This window comes from Talpa europaea (assembly GCF_964194135.1).
Source record: "Talpa europaea genome assembly, chromosome: 15".
NCBI classification, from domain to species: Eukaryota; Metazoa; Chordata; class Mammalia; order Eulipotyphla; family Talpidae; genus Talpa; species Talpa europaea.
In genome coordinates this window covers 68,749,063-68,767,144 of record NC_140083.1, presented here as the reverse complement: position 1 = coordinate 68,767,144, position 18,082 = coordinate 68,749,063, and the positions used below count along the sequence as shown (strand labels likewise).

Sequence of the window (18,082 nt, the reverse complement as noted above, 5' to 3'; positions counted from 1 at the left end):
AATCAGGGAAATGCAAATCAAAACTACCATGAGATACCATCTTACACCAGTGAGAATGGCACATATTAAAAAAACTAGCAACAACAAATGTTGGCGAGGTTGTGGAGAAAAAGGAACTCTCCTGCACTGTTGGTGGGAATGCAAACTGGTCCAACCACTATGGAGAGCTGTGTGGAGATTTCTGGACCTACTAAACATAGAGCTTCCATATGATCCAGCAATTCCACTCCTAGGTATTTACCCAAAGGACACAGAAACATCAATTCCAAAGAACACCTGCACCCCTATGTTTATAGCAGCACTATTTACAATAGCTAAGCTTTGGAAACAGCCCAAATGCCCAAAAATAGATGACTGGATCAAGAAGATGTGGTACATATATACCATGGAATATTACTCAGCATTCAAAAAAGATAAACACATGCAATTTGCAGCAACATGGATGGCGCTGGAAGGGATCATGCTCAGTGAAATAAGCCAGAAAGAAAAAGAAAAATACCGGATGGTCTCACTCATAGCAGGAATCTAGAAAACTTAAATAAGGGATCAGGAAAAAGAATAACTATAAGAAAGTGAAAATCAAAATCAACAAAAAACTATGAACCAGAGACACTTTTTGGGGGGTGGGGGGCGGGGAGGGGAGGGATTGGGGTCAGAATGGGGCATGTGCAGTTGTATGGGGGAATATAAAAATAAAATTTATTATTTAATTAAAAAAAAAAGAGCTTATAAACCTCAACAAGAAGACCTGACTAAAAACAGACATTTCCAGGCCTCCCCGGTGGCACAGCGGGTTGAGCGCAGAGCTGTGAATCTGTCCGCAGACTCTGCAGTGCAGGTTCGATTCCCGGTCGGCCAGGGAGCTATTCACATGGGGCAGCAGACCTCTCCTGCCTTGCTCCGCTGCTCCCCTCAGCAGTGTATTTCGGTCATTCTACCTGTTCAGCTCCCTGCTCTGTCTCTGGTGAATTCTCTCACCCTCCCGCGCCTCTGGCCTGTACCCCAGTGCTTGTATAAATAAATAAATATTTTTTAAATTGTTTAAAAAAAATAAAAACATACATTTCCCCATTTTCATCGCCAATGGGTCCATATAAAGATGTTCATCATCTCTAATTATGAGGGAAATACCATTCATAACTACAATGAGCTATCACCTGACTTGTAAGGGTGGTTATTATCCAAAAGACAAGAAACAAGTGTTGGAGAGGATGAGAAAGTATACTTGATACTGTTGGTGGGAATGTGATTTGGTGTAGCCATTATGCCAAGCCATATGGAAACTATTGAAAAAATTAAAAATAGAAATCCGATACCATCCAGCTATCCCATTTCTGGGTATTTACGTAAAGAACACAAAAACACTAATTCAAAGAGATATATGCACCCACGTATTTGCTGTATGTGGAGTAAATATTTATAATGGCCAAAATTGTTCATTATTTACAATAGCCAAAATAGGAAACAACCTAAGTGCCCTTGAAAGATGGTTGAATAAATTTGGGATATACATACACAATTGGAATATTACTCAGCTATAAAAAATAAATTAAACCCTGCTATTTGCAACAAAAAAGATGGACCTAGTGGGTATTATATTTAGTAAAATGATAGAAGTGTTAGCTAACTCTATGGTGGTAATCATAATGTAAGAAGCTTAAAGGATATGAATGTATCAAATCAACACAGCCAGTACTTATACAACACTACATGTCAAGTATCTCTCAATAAAAATTTAAGAAATAAAAAAGGAAAGAACGGGAGCCTCCCTGGTGGCGCAAGGGGTTACGACACAACCTATGAAGCAATTGGCAGCCTCTGCAGCATGAGTTCGATTCCCCTGCCAGGGAGCAAACCACACAGTGCAGCAGCAGACCTCTCCTGACTCGCCTGCTGCTCCTCAGCAGTGTATTCAGTCAGTCTGCCTGTTCTGTTCCCCACTCTGTCTCTGGTGAATCCTCTCACCCCCCACACCTCTGACCTGTATCCCAGCTCTTGTATGCATAAATAAATCTTTAAAAAAAAAAAAAAAGGAAAGAACACCCATCATTTTGCCTTTATACTTACCATCTTATTCCTCATCTGGATAGCCAGAATTAGAAAAATTATTCAAATAGTAGTGGAGACAAGTGACACTCAATGATGAAGATACGGTATGAGAATTGTGTCATTAGGCAATGTCATCATTGTGCAAACATCTGCGCACTTACACAAACTTACTACACATCCAGGCCACTGTCATACATGAAGTCCATTGATGACCAAAACATTTTTATGTGGCACACCAGAATAACAGCAGTCAACACTAACACAGAGCTTCCCGTGCGCTTGGCACTGATTTTGTTTTGTTTTCCAGTTTTATTGAAATATAATTGTCATACATTAAGGACTATGGGTCCTTTGGTGGTGGAAATTATGTGAGAACATACATCTGAAAAGGCATGAACCTATACCTCTGAATCATACACATACACACTATTACCATACATTCTTGTATAAGTGTAAGAATCTAGCATAATGGATACTTATACTGTGAAGTGATCCCACAGTAGTTTAATTGGCAGCCATTATCTTGTATAGATACAAAAAGCAAAACAAGAAACCAAAAATTCCTCTTATAACCACAAATCTGAAATTTTTAAATATGGTTTTTTCCTTTCTCCTTTTTTAATTCTACATATAAATGAAATACACAGTATTTGTCTTTGTCTGACTTATTTCACTTAGCTTAATGCCCTGAAGGTCAGTCTATGTTTTCACAAATGGTGGGATTTTCTCTTTTATTTTTTTAATGGCTGAATGATCTTCCATTGACACACAGCATCTTCATCAACCCATCCATCAATGGGCACTGAGGTTGTTTCCATGTCTTGGCTATTGTACATAATGCTGTTATAGATATGAGGGAGTAGAGATCTCTCCAAGTTGGTGTTTTCACTTTTTACTTACCCCTCAGATACATTTTCAGAAGTGGGGTCTCCCCTGGTGGTGCAGTGGTTGAGCACTGGGCTGCTAAGCTGCCTACAGCCTCTGCAGCACCGGTTTGATCCCCGTTTGCAGGCGAGGGTCCCACATGGCGCGACAGACCTCTCCTGCCACACCTGCTGCTCCCCTCAGCAGTGTTTCAGTCAGTCTGCCTGTTTTGTTCCCTGCTCTGGCTCTGGTGAATTCTCTCACCCTCCCACGCTTCTGACTGTACCCAGTGCTTGTATAAATAAATAAATAAATAAATAATCTTTAAAAAAATTTTTTTTCAGAAGTGGAAGTGCTGGATCATATGGTAATTCTACTTTCAATTTTTGGAGGATCATCTATACTATTTTCCTCAGTCTCTGTACCAGTTTACATTCCCAACAGTGTGCAGGGTTCTTTTCTTCAAATCCTTACCAATACTCATTATCTCTTGTTATTTATTACTGCCTGGCCCTGTTCTAAGTACTTTAAAACATTAACTTATTGTATTGTCACAATAACCCTAAAAAGTGGTAGTACTATCTTCATTTTGAGGAAATTGAGGCAAAAATGTTAAATAACCTGTTCATTGTCCAAAAGCTGCTAAGTAACAGCAAAATTTTGTACCAAGGCAACCTGTCTCCTCCCAAATCTACTTTGTTAATCATTGTTCCACTGCCCATTAGTCATCTATTACTGGTGGGGCTGGGAAGCAAAGGGGGTCATTGAAATTAATAAGTATATTCCCCATTTTAAGTATTAATGTGTGAGGATAGTATCATTCTGTAATTCATTTTCTGTCTACAAATAATTTTTTTCTACATTCCCAGCAAACTCTGGCTAAGGTATAGTCTTAGGTTTCATAGATGAAATATCCCTTGACAGTATCTATTTATGTCTTTCTTTTTAAATGCTCCTGTCACCAGGTCTGAACTATAGCGTTCCTATAGTTGTGCTAGACTTGCTGGAGGGAACATGCCCTCTAGTGTCCCCATGCTGATATATAGCCAGATGCAACCTTCACAGGAAAAACTTGATTATTTTCCTATTGTAGATGCCCTGGCAGAGTGTATGTAGTAAGAAAAAGAAAATATTGAAAAGCAAACAAACCCAGTGGGTCTTAATGCATGTTTAATTGAAGGAATTACACTACCCTTAAATTAATAGGGCAGAACATGAGGTCACAATGGGCAATTCTTTTACTGATGTTGGTAATTCAAATGTACTAGAGCTTTTTAAAAACATACCACCTTCACATCTTGATATTTTTCCAAAGAGAACTGAAAATGACAATTCTAATACAAGTTAGAAATGTCAGACCATAAAATCACCATGAAACCATCACAAGCCCATACATACCCCAGATATAAAGGACTTGCAAGTAAGTACAAATTTTTTTTCCTTTCTTTCTCAAGAGTATGTTTATGGATGAGTTCGATAACCAAAAACCTTATGTATTTTTTTGAAGTATAGTTGAGACAATAACATAAATTGCTAGAGAAAAATCTGTAAGATAAAGTGCAATGTAATCTTAGCCAGTCATGATAATTGAGACAGGAAGCTACCAAATTGATCAATAGTTGTGCTACACGATATCGTTTTCTTTTTCTCTGGCCATTGGGTCTATGTACCAAAGTACTGCTTTCTTGGTCCAAATATTGACTGACTCTGAAGTATATAAATAAAATAAGACCTTCTGACAAAGCATACAAAGAGACACCTATGCCATGTAGCTAGGGACAACCCTAATGAGTAAGGGAAGGGAAAAAAACCCCACTTAAACTGATTTCCAGTCCCTCTTCACTAAAGTTACTGTTAATTCAACAAGTACTTAAGGCATATCTAGAAAGGAGACATGTGCAGACATGGTCCTTATATTCAGAGAGTTTATACAATAGTGGAGAAGAGAATTTCAACAGCAAAACAAGGGACATCATCCTTCAGACTGGAAGGATGGGTAACCTTTTGTGAATTGTTATTTGAGTGGCTTTACAGGATAGGAAGGATGTCAACAGGTATGTTTAGAAGGGACGATATTCAAGACAGTGGGTGCTTAGCAAGCATCAGTACTTATGGTGCTGGTGGCATCTGAAGAGTAACCAGTACCCCAGTTTGCTGATGCTCATTGAGTGAAAGGGGAAACAGAGTTAAGGATGAAATAGTACTTCAAAATGAAAATCATTAAAGGCAGTAAGCAGGGGTAAGCAGGGCATGGGGAGGTTTTGTTTAAGGAAGATTATTCTAGTGGCAACATGTAAGTGGAATTAAACTAAGCTAGAGGCAAACAACTACCAAGACTATCGGAAGGGATGAAGAGAGAAGTGATAAAGATTCAGACTACAGCAGTGAAGGCAGTTACTAATGTATATATACTTGATGGTGCGGAGCTTGAAAAAAAAAGTCCACATTTTTTTCCTAACAAAAGCCTGAGGCTTAGGATATACTTCTATCAATACAGTGACTCACAACCTCAGAAATGACAAGGACATAGTTGGGGAAGCTATCCTGGGAAGGCAAAGCGTTAATAAGAGCTAATGAGAGTTGAGAGAGAGAGAACGTGTGTCATTGCAAATAAAAATAGCAAGCATCCACACCCTTCACATTCATCTTCTGTGACAATCACTGAATGAGAGCTCCTAGATCCTTCTGCCTTCCTAAGTTTTTAACACAGACTACAGTTCTCTCTTACACTGAGTTCCTTCAATTACTCTGATTATAGCCTCAGGATGTGAAAGGTAGTCTCGATAGTGAAGGTAATATAAAGCAAATGAAATAAACTGCAGCAGCAGAGAAGGACCATAAACAACCTCTACAAGGTGTGCTCTGAGGGTTTGGGATGATGAACACGAAAGTCCAGCCTCAACTTCAAGGCCCTATTTCTTGAAAAACAGCAAATATGCATAAATGTCCTTTTATTACTTACTAGCCCATTTATATTGGGTTAATTTAATAAAATATGTAATGAAATAGACGAATTAAAAGAGACACTACTTTTTTCCATAGTTTTAATTACCATTATTGCACCAATACAGCATATGCTTTATATACATATATCTTAAACTTCATCTTCAATGTTCCAGCAATTCGAATACATAATATATTATCATCTTGAGAATACAAAGAACACAACATGGAGGAAGATTGAGAAAATAGGTTTCCAGTAGTTAGTCACTAGTGATTCTATAGTTTCTTTTTAGTGTTTTCTAGTGGAATTTTATAACATCCTGCCATGGCTCTGTAAGAATAGAGCTGCCTGGAAGGGGTGGCAATGAAAAAATATGGACCCAAAGTTAGAAAGAGTCAAGAAGAAAAGCAGAGACAGAATATATATGTATTTTGAAACTAAATATAAGGACTCCCTTCCACCAGAGTGTACACCTCTCAGTAGGTGCTAAGGGAAGAAATGACATTCTTCCATTTCATCCTTCAAACTGCCCATTAGCAAACAGAATAGGTAGTGTCCATTTATCTAAGAAAGGAACTCTTCACAGCTTTGTAAAAGGAATGGTGGCACAAAGGGAAGGGACGTTACGGGAGAGCAACTCGTTTCTGAGACACCCTGGGTGATGGGTATCAAAGCCGTCACCAGGCAAAACCTAGCAGAGCTGAAGCTGCACCTCTCCAGCCTCCTTCACAGAAGACAGTACATGTACTAGCAGCTTTCTACTAAGAGCTACCGGACTGAAAAATAAATGTTTATGGAAAGGGAAAAGATACCCAGGCAGCAAGGCAATGTGGGTATGAACAAGAGTTAAGTGTTTTCAATCTCTCTGCTCTACAGATGAGGTTAAAAACTCTCAACCCTTCAACTTCAGGTCAAATAATGGGGCCAATACAAAGCAATGCCGTGCTTCAAACACAGCAGCTTGATGGAGCTGCAAGTAAATGCTTCTCTAGATTATAACTTGGAAAACACAGCTCCTTGAACCTCCCTTATCTGAGAGACACCACTGATCAGAGATGCTGCACTATTTAACAAACACAAGGACAGTGGGGGTGCCCCCAACACAACCCTCTTATCATAGGAAACATGTAAACACACGAGAGGGCGATGGAGCTGCACCAGCACTGGATGTTCACTGACCAGGATAAGCCTGAAGGAGGACACACAGCAGAAACCCAGCCCAGGTCTTTCTCATACCTATTCCTATCAAAATTCTGAATTTATAAACATTGAGGTCAGGCTGTCCATTTTTAGAGTCTTAGGTTAGTGAAAAAAGAAAGTTTCAAGGTTTTTGTCTCCCCTACAATTGCTAAATAGGGCTTCACAAAGAGGCACACAAGGGTCATGAGATGATTCTGAAACAAGTTTACGAAGTTCAAAGATGGAGAAAAATTTTACAGAGGACAGTGGTCATTTCCCCCTTTGAAGAGACCCTGGCCTTTTGAGCCCTAAATCATTAGCCACAAATATGAAAAACCCACTATTCCCCTGTCCTCACAGTGAACAGGAGAGAAGAGATATTTTCTTGTCAGTACAGCAAGTATTAAGATAGGGGAGTGGCATAAACCAACTTGAACTCAATGGAGAAGCTATGAGAAAGATTGTCCAGTAATTTTGGTTCTAGGCAGGGAAGGGTTCTAACTTCCCTCACAGATTGGTGCCCTCAGGATCATTTTATTCTTCAAGTCTATCCATAACATCCTGCCAATGCTGTTCAGAACTGGACCCAGTTGGATGGCTGTGGTGCCTGGTTTGGAACAGAGCTGCAAGACAGGAAAAAAGAGAGAAAGCTGAATGCATAAAATTAGGACAGCTACTCCATCCTTTACTTAATACTTTGCAAGAAATCACCACCCAGAATTTCAGAAACTATGCTTCATAGCGATTCTACTTACCACAGCCTAAAATGTCCCACTCAAACTTTACTGACAGTTTTCTTTTCCCACAATCCCCACACTCACACTTTCTTACCTAAAATTCCTGCCAATGACTCTATGTGACCTGCGAATGCCCCACCTTCCCAGATTTCATTTGACTGTACATCTCATCTATATCCTGTCTGAGACTATGTTGGTTTCACTGGGTCATACCTGGATGCAGTGCTGAAATCTCCCCACAAGTCATTGCTTGCAGAAACTGGAGCTGGTGCTGATGTCGTGACAGGGGCAGGGGAATCCAAATCTAAAAGAATATCTGAAGATAAAGAGAAGAAAAAGAGGAAACATAATAAAAATATGGTACAAATCTTAGAATTTTCATTCTTAGAAAGATGAAAATTTATGTTCACATAAAAATCCAGAGCAGTTTTATTCATCACAGTCCAAAACCAGAAACTACCCAGATGTCTGTCCATGAATGATGGTGAGACACACAGTGGACGTCCATACCCCTGGAGCTATTTAGCAATAACTAGGAAAGACTTAATGAATCTCAAAGGAATTATGTTGGGTGCAAAAAGCCACATGAAAAAGCTTAGAAACTAGATAATTCTATTTATATAAAACTCCAGAAATGACAAAATTACAGAGATGGAAAAAAGACTAGTGATTGCCAAGGGTTATGGGAGAAGGTACTGTTATAAAGGGTGACATGAGGAACCTTTACAGAAGACTCTTCTGTACCCTCACCATGGTGGCAGCCCATTAACCTACACACCATAAAACTGCACAGAATTAAACACATACACACACAAATGAGAACATGTAAAACTACTGAAATCTAAGTGGGGGGTGAGGGTAGGTGGCATCAACATCAATTTCCTGGTTATGAAATTCAACTAGTTTTGCAAAATGTTACCACTGAGAGAAACTGAGTACAGCATACACAGGATTTCTTTGTACTATTCTTTTACAAGTGCATGTGAATCTACCAATTTTCTCAAAATAAAAAGTTCATTTTAAAAAAATAAATCTTAAGTATTAACCCAAGTACCTTTTTTTTTAATTTTTTTAAAGATTTCTTTTTATTTATTTATGCATAGAAGAACTGGGGTGTAGGCCAGAGGTACAGGACAGGTAAGTGGATTGACCAGAGACAGAGTGGGGAGCCAAACAGGTAGATCTACTGAAATACACTGCTGAGGGGAGCAGCTGGCAAGACAGGAGAGGTCTGCTGTGCCCTATATGGTTAGCACTGTGACAGGGGATCAAACTTAGGCTGTCGTGGTGATAGCACTGATATTTAACCCCTTGGCCACCAGGGAGGCGCCCCCAATGCCTTTTGGTGAAAACTTGCGAAGATAAGTAAGCCATAACCATTTTTTACTTCACAAATTCCAGAAAGCTTACTTTGAGCAGTCAATTATATAAATGATCTGCATTATCTAATACAGTAGGTTAAAACTCCCAGATTCTAAAATCTGGTTTCTCTGGTCTTAGGAAAATTCCTTTCGAAGTTCCAATGGTTTCACTCCTTAAGTGAGAGTAACCATATCTATTCTTTTTTTAAAAAAAGATTTATTTATTTATGCATACAAGAACTGGAGTACAAGTCAGAGGTACAGGGTGAGAGGATTCACCAGAGACAGAGTGGGTAACAGAACAGGCATATTGACTGAAATACACTGCTGAGGGGAGGAGCAGGTGAGTCAGGAGAGGTCTGCTACGCCATGTGGGTAGCTCCCTGGCCGGGGATCAAACTCATGCTGCAGAGGTTTAGGATAGCTTCACAGTGCTGTGTTTAACCCCTTGCGCCACCAAGGAGGCCCTATATTTATTCTTTTGTCAACCAAGGAGTAAGGAAGAACAAAAATGTATTTACAAACCTACACAGTGTCTCATTTCCTCCCAACTGCCCTTGTGAAGAAATTGAAAAGATTAAGAAATGACATTTACTGAATGACTACTATGTTCCAGTACTGTGTAGGCATCCTCACATCATTCAGCCTTCACGATTCTGGGATAGTTCTACATCATGTGCTGATAAGGATACTCACGACTCAAAGAACTTAAATAATGCTACCAAGCATTCATATATATATGTTCACAGAGCTGTTACCAAAATCTTGGTCCATCTGACTGTTAGACCAGTATGCACCTAACCAAGGTCCAACAAGGAAATAGTCTTTTTTGTCGTCACCCATTTTTTGCCAAAGAACCTACCCGATATCATGGCTCTAAGTTCACCAGAAAAGCTTTGATCTCTTACGAGAGGCTATCAGAATCACCTTGTTGGTACCAAGTGGCATTTAATAAAAAAACCATCAACACTCCTTTTAGCAAAAATGTATTACCCAATTAAAACATGATATTATTTCTCAAAAGTTAAAGTACTAGATATTTACCTGCATCACTACCGCCATGGTTAGACTTCGGAATGGGTGGTGGGGTGACATGATTGCTGATGGCAACTGAAGAGGACGGTGGGGGAATAGTGATTTTGCCTCCAGGTGGGGGTGGGAGTAAGCTTAGGCCCCCAGTCCCTGAAGTCTTGGGCTTAGAAGCACCTCCTTTCTTAGTTGTAATATTCTATAAAAGGAAAAAAAAAATGAGGGAGGTGAGAGAAAGAAGAAGAGAAGTCAAAGGTTCATGGAAATACAGAGAGGGGGCAACCATACTCACCCCAATACTCAACTTGATGGTCTGTCCTTCCTTGAAACCCAAATCCAACTTGGGGCGAGTATCCATTTCCTGAGATTCCTTGGAAATCTCAGATTCCTGCTTTACCCACCTTCAGGGAAAGAGTGAGTTATCTTAACTTGGGAGTCCCTAAAAGCTGAGTCTGACACACAAATTTGAGTATTTCTAATGTATACAGAACAGGGTTCCAGGAAGCAGAGTGAGGGAATATGAAGAGTAAAAATGGAAGAAAAGTCAAAAAGAGGGCAATTGGGATGCCAATATCTCAGTGAAACCCACAGAATTTGCATTAAACTTGTCCCTCCAAAGGAGGTTACTCAGTCATCAATTCCCATCCCCCTGGTTGACAGCTGCCCTGGTTGAGGTTGACCAGGTTAAGTGATGGACTGAGGAGGTGTTAATTCCTCATTCCTTCCATGATTCTGTCTGCAATTTCCAGGAGTCTTGAGGAAAAGGCAGAGGTACACCTGCCCTTGAGGTGGGCAGCTGACAGTGTACATGGTGCTATCCACTGCAGTTGTGCCAAAGTCACAGGGACTGAAGAAATGTTGCAATAGGCACAAAGCATGCCAGCTAGAGGAAATAACAAAATTTGCACACAGCTACCCACATCTCATACACAACTATGCTATAACTATATACATTCCTGAAGCAGCTAAAAGCAAAGGTTTATCCCCAGAGGCATAAACAAAAGCATCAACTCAAACCATTGTGCAAGGGATCTAAAACAAGGATAAGGTAGAACAGATGCAGTCTGTTATATTCAAAATGAACTATTTTACCAAATAAAGAAACCAGGAGGTAAGAGCGATTATAACCATTCAGCTGAGAAGCAGCATTCCCAAACCATTTAACCTGGTAAGTAAAGAAAATCTTCACTCACTTGAAGTGATCTTGCAAGGACACATTAAAGTCGAAGGCATCACCCCGATCCGTGAAGCCAATGCCAATGAAAGCGCTACGCCCTGAGGAAAAAGAGGAAAACTTAGATCAGGAAACGTCCCTATGACAAATTCTGCCCAATGAAAATATAAAACTACCCCATCTAGAAAAAGTCTGTGGATACAAAACATTGTCTCATATACCAGGGATTCCCACACTATCGACAGCCCATGGGCCCAATGCTGCCGGAGTTTGTTTCATAAATAAAGCTTTACTGGAACACATATCATAGTAAATTGTCCACAAATTATCTAGGACTGTGTTCACACTATGCCAACAGAAGTGAGTAGCTACAAAAGACATCATTTGGCCCACAAAACCTAAAATATATACTGTCTATTTCTTTACAGAAAAAGTTTGCCAACCTCTGGTATGAAAAAGATAGGGAATTATCACCATATTCTTAGATGACTTAAGATAGCCCCATCAAAAACCATTACAATGCAGCAGCAAGATGTGTTCATTATTTTGTTTGACAGAATTTTGACTTATTTATAATCTATTAACTTTCACATCTCTTTAATTAATGTTCATATCTATTACAAATATGTTAATCCTTTTCTCTTAGGATCTTCCTTTTCCTTTATAAGGGGAGGAAAAATTTAGTAAACTGAAGTGGAATAAAGGCAATCAGGACAAACTTTCAGCGAAGTGCATTGATGATTTTCCTAATCTCATCCCATTCAAAACACCAGATCCCTTACCAGTACCATCCTGAATCCGGATTACAAAGTAGCGGCTGGAATCTGTCACTGTCTCCACCGCAATACCAGGATACTGTTCTACTGGGGCCTGAGCAAAGAGCTCCCCTGACAGATAAGAAAAAGGATTCTTTGAGCAAAGGAAGCAAAGATTTAAAACTTCAATTAACAAGTACTTCCATTTCAGTCCCCATCTTGAAAAATACAATACTTATAGAAGCATGCCAAACCAATATCCTTAACATGTCAAAGGGTCACCAACACAGATTACCTGAAACTTTATCCTCGAGTTTGATATAAGCAATCTTCCCTTTTGATGTGATTCGAAGGCGACCAGTCCAATCAGGCTGGTCTAATTTCCAGTCAGATGCCCTAGGACAGGAAAATGGGAAGCCTCAGGCCTCAGGTCATGCCTTTAAGATACTAAAAGCCTACACAGAATCCCTGTCCTATTTCTAGTTCCCTGTCCTCCACTGCTTATTCTTTCCACCTATTAAATAATCAACAAGAATAACTCATGATCTCCTCTATAAAGACACCCCACCTTATATACAGTCCAAAGCAAATATCAGACCTTACTATTTGGGATTCTGCTTGGATGTTTTTTTTTTTTTTGGTAATAGTATGTTACTGATCAGGTAACAACAAAGTAAAACAATATAAATGAAATGTAGCAAGTAACAGAAGCCTTCCCAAATCCCTAACCATATTATCACTTACTGACTTCAACCAATATTTACAGAGTGCAGGAAAAGTCACAGGTACTGTTTCAGGTGCTTGGGATACAACAGCGAACAAAACAGACTGCTGGTCCCATGAGGCTTACATTCTATCAGACAATAGACAATAAAAAATAAAATAAGTATAATAATTATCGCAGAGATGACAAGTACTAAGTTAAAAAAGAAAATGCGGAAGCAAAAAGGAGAGGTTGAGAGGGTGGAGAGTGAACAACCTGCAGCATTCCAGGTGGGCCTTACCAACTAGGTGAAATGTGAGCAAAAATATGAAGGAAGGAAGATGCCTACACAGATATGGAGGGTTGGCCGGGAGCATTTCAGGCAAAGGTTATAAATGAATTTGAATGAAATCCAATATATTATTTAAATACGATGAATTATATAAAAATTACATTCGTGATTATGTTTTGCCAGGAATGTGGAAAAGGGAAAGCTAAGTAAAAGGTAGTAGCAACTCACCTCTTAAGAACCTGAAAACTGGCTTCCCTGGTGTCTCAAGGGGTTAAGCACTGCACTATGAAGCAATCCACAGCTTCTGCAGCATGAGTTCGGTCCCCAGCCGGCCAGGGAGAAACCCACATAGCGAGGCAGACCTCTCCTGTCTTGCCCACTGCTCCCCTCAGCAGTGTATCTCAGTCTGCCTGTTCTGTTCCCCACTCTGTCTCTGGTGGGTCCTTTCTGCCCCTACATCTCTGGCCTGTACCCCAGCTCTTGTATACATAAATAAATCTTTTTTTAAAAAAAAAAGAATCTGAAAACTGATAGTTGCAGGATGGAAAAGTAATAATAAAGGTTATCTAAACAAGAATGAGTGGAGTTGAAAAAGAAGTAAAAAAAGGTGAAAGGAAGTGAAAATTAAAATTAGCACAGGTTTTGAACAGGATTTATAAGATAAGTTCTTGTCATGCCCTTCTCAGCTGATGCCTTGCCCTCGAAGTCCCTCAGTACCCGAATCTGATCCAGACTGGAGCACCCTAGAGGTCCCCTGTCTATTAAGTAGGTGCATAACTCATTACTTACCTTACCATACCACAAGAGCTAGACATAGTACAAAGGACTATTGAAAATTAGGAATGGGCCTTCTAGATGTATTTCTTTTTTTTTTTTTTTTTTTTTAATAGAGGCATGTTTTATTTATTTATTTTATTTGTTTGTTTGTTTTTTTTGTTTACACAAGCACTGGGTACAGTCAGAAGCGCGGGAGGGTGAGAGAATTCACCAGAGCCAGAGCGGGGAGCAGAGCAGGCAGAAGGACGGAAGGACACTGCTGAGGGGAGCAGCGGGCGGCAGGAGAGGTCTGCGCGCCATGTGGGACCCTCCTCTGGTGGCCGGGGAGCAGCCGGGGATCGAACCGGCGCCGCAGAGGCCGCGGGCAGCTTCGCAACCCAGCGCTCAACCGCTGCGCCACCGGGGAGGCCCCTCTAGATGTATTTCTTTGGACAGGTCCCTTATCTTATTTATCCAGTGTGTCTAGTAGCCAATATTGAACAAATTCAGTCCTGAGCCTTCTTTCCTCTCCCACTCCCAGACACAGCCTGAGTAACTCTTGGTTTTGTTGGTCTTCTGACAATATCTAAAGTGACTTCAAATTTTACTTTAGCAATCAATGCTTTTAAGTACTCTGGAAATGGGAATTAAAAAGTCTCTCTCTCCCTGCCTCCCCATCCCCCACAAAAATGAAGGAAAGGACAAGAAACATAGCAATAATGACTAACCTCAAAGTTCAGCATTCTGTTCATTACATTAAAACATACTATGAAGGGGCTTCCCTGGTGGCGCACAGGGTTAAGTCTCAGCACTATGATGCTATCAGCAGCCACTGCAGCATGAGTTCAATCCCCAGCCAGGGAGCTAACCCACATGGTGCAGCAGATCTCTTCTGTCTTGCCCACTGTGCCCCACAGCAGTGTATTTCAGTAGCTCCACCCTGTTCTGCTTCCCATTCTGTCTCTAGTGAATCCTCTCATCAACCTCACACCTCTGGCCTATACCCCAGCTCTTGTATGCATAAATAAATAAATCTTAAAAAAAAAAAAATACTATGGAGTTTAATATTGATTTAGATAGGGAAGAAGATAGTGATGAATAAAGTTTTATAGGTTGGAAAATCATTTCCTAATCATTATAAGTTTCTGATCAACCTAAATTTTCCTTCTGTATGTCTAGTCAGTGCAAGTCTGAGAAGCAACAGCCTACACCAGGATGAATCAAAGTCATTTATGTCCTTTGACCTTATCAGTCACTCAAAGTGAGGGTTTTTCCTGCTTCCTAAAAGTCCAGTCTTTCCTTTAATGGCAATTTGGCAAATATGTCATGCTCACATTGTAAAAGAGGCTCTGGTAAACAAGAACGAATACGCAGACAAAAAGATACAGAAGTAATATTTATCAAGCATCTTGATAAATAAATGAGAATTACAATTCAAACTTAGTTTTGCTCTTCTCTCACTATAAGAGTGATTGATTATAAAATGCCTCTTGTGGAATAAGAAATGTCAATAATAGGCATGGAAAACACAGGATAATGACAAAAGAAATTGTTTTGATGGCTCCATGCAGTTAAGTGGCACAAGTTTAAAGGCTGTATATAAACTAGGGAGTGAAGACAGAGAAAGCAGATGAGGAAGAGAAGGAAGCCTGAAGTGAAGGAAAAGAACAGAATCCCACTTCAGTGTGTATCATATCCTTTAGGAAGTCTTGAGCTACAAGTCTTGAGTTCATCTTTTTTTACCAGTTCAATCAATTAACTATTAGAGTTAGAAGCCATGAGTTATTTCTTCTTACTTTACCAGTTCAGTCAATACTAATATATGTGAGTAAGTGTAATCTACCAGTTTCTTCTCTCAGTCAACATTTACAAAGTGCCCACTATGTGCCTGGCACTGTGCTAGACCTGGGAAGATAAAGTTTAAAAGAATCTCAAGTTGCTCCTAATCTAGTGAAAAGAAATAGAGACCTAGCAATCAGTTACAATACAGAATAAAGAGCACCATGACAGAGACAAGTGTAGGGTACTATGGAAACAGGCAGAGCATACCTAAGTCAAAATGAAAGGGTCAAGGAGGGCTTCGTAAACAAGGTGCTGTCTCAGATGAGTCACACACATACCTGTAACTACTATCAAAAAACATACATTCCTTTCATGCTCAACTTGGGATCTGAAGGAAAGCTTGAAATTAGGACTATCTCTTTACCAAAAAGTACAACCCTTTAGCACAGGTAACCAAGCACAAAGATATTTATTCATGATGAACAAACTTCTGCTAAGGAAGCAAAATAATGGACAATGGGAGAAGATGACTTTTCAGCCTCGGTAACAATAAATGCCATGATGGCGATTTTGATCAGAGAGGAGTAAAAGCAGTATCATGTTTAAATACAGTTTTTCGGTTTCCTAAATTCTTTTACATTTATTATGTAATTTCACTTAACCCCCCCAAAAAAAACTCCTATGAGGTACATAACTAGAATAGGTTTTATTATCATATGTGATAATTATATTATCATAACCATATCACCAATAACTTTCTTCCTTTTTTTCTTTTTAAACTAAGGTTTGATGAGGTTAAGAGATTTGTTCCAAATCATAAAGCTGTTTGGTTATCAGGGCTCATACTCATATTTTTAAAAATGTAACCCAAGTTACTGGTTAAGTCTTCCGATTATACGGCTTCAAACAACATCCTCAGATACTGAGAGTCACAAGATGGTTAGTTAGCCCTACAGAGAAAATGCTGAGTTAAATCCGGACGGAAAATCTATAGAAGAGGTTCAGAGCGGACGAAGGAAGGAAAAAAACACTATATAATCAAGAAAATACATTGAAAAGAAACAGAATGACCCACCATTAGAAAACCTGTGGTCCTAACCTTTGCCCACTGGCAAGCGACTGAAGGGAAAACCAAATGGAAAAGTGATACCTGAAGGCAAGACTGACAACAGCACAAACGATTAATGAGATCATTCGGAGGGTGGCCAACAACACAATGATCATCCACAAATGTGCAGGGGGTGCTGGAAACGTGTGTGAACGACCAAGAAGGGAGAGGGGACTAAGGATGACACAGTGAAGGACGCAGGGAAGACAGGATGTGGATGACAGGGAGCAGATGGGCAACCCGGCGGGGTCCGGGGGAGGAGGGGAGGGAGAATGCAGGATGGTCATTTTTTTCAAGCGGTGGAAACAACGACAACGGCAATCCCGGCAATCCGGAGTGCGGGAAAAGCAGAAGACCGGGCACTAACCACCCTGGTGGGGAGGCTAGCAAGGTGACAACTCGGAGGTGGCAGTGGCAGGGACGGGCGGCGTGCTACCTGAGGAGGACTCTGTCATCCCCGACCGGGTAAGCGTATGCTGCGGTGCCTCAAAGTTAGTACCTGTAGCCGCGGTTGGAGGCCCGGGGCGGAATCCGGTAGACGCTGACGTCAGGTTTCACACACAGCACCGACTCGTACTCCAACTCGGCCGCCATCTTGGCTCTGCTCTCCGCGCCACCAGAGGCGGAGCATAGGGAGCGGGGGCGGGACAGAGGCGGGGCGTTGTGAGACGAGACAATTTCCGCTTACGCTACTTCCGCGTGAGTTTAGCTTCGTTCCTGAGATTAACCTCTAGTCGCGGATGTTAAGGAAGCCATATTGAAACCTGGCAAAGTGAGGTCGTGAAGTTCGCCATCTTCAGTAATGGCAAAAATGCAATTCCTTTGCGTGACTCACGTTATGGAAATCTCCATCCCCGGGAGGTGATGAGGAAAAGCGCCATCTTGGACCAGCAGGTGCCCGCAGTGCTTGGGGAGACGAGGACCATCTTGAAATCGGGCGAATTTTTCTTCCAAGCGTCACTTGTTAACCGTAGTTTCTTGGCAGGCATGGAATATCCTCCAGTGATTAGACGCATTTGGATTCCTACAGGAAACTTATGATCCAGTCCTACACATGGTGGATTTTTAACCCTCCAGAGTCTAAATTTTAAAAATGTCCAACCTAATTCACTTAATAGTACCCTTTTATCTTGGAATTTATAAAACGACTCCTGTTGAAAATAATGTGGGATCAGTTCAATTACTGAGAAAACCAGAAAGTATAATGAACTATTTAGGGCCACTATTTGCTCCCAGTGAACTCTCCATAAATATGTTCCTCTACACTCCAAATATGAACTTGCCACAACGCTATCACGTTAAATGATTTAATTAGCACAGACAGCAAATGATAAAACTGAGATACGAAC

The 18,082-nt window shown here is 40.4% G+C and overlaps 1 protein-coding gene across 1 annotated transcript; it reads right to left on the bottom strand.

The window, feature by feature from the left end:
• Positions 1 to 7,610: 7,610 nt before the first annotated feature.
• On the bottom strand, positions 7,611 to 17,327 carry NECAP1 (NECAP endocytosis associated 1; the record flags this gene model as incomplete). The annotated part of the gene is made up of 8 exons (XM_084255507.1): positions 7,611 to 7,659; positions 7,987 to 8,089; positions 10,179 to 10,362; positions 10,456 to 10,564; positions 11,357 to 11,438; positions 12,120 to 12,224; positions 12,388 to 12,488; positions 17,233 to 17,327. The coding sequence occupies 8 exons, from the start codon at positions 17,325 to 17,327 to the stop codon at positions 7,611 to 7,613; spliced, it is 828 nt and encodes a 275-aa protein (XP_084111633.1).
• Positions 17,328 to 18,082: the final 755 nt, after the last annotated feature.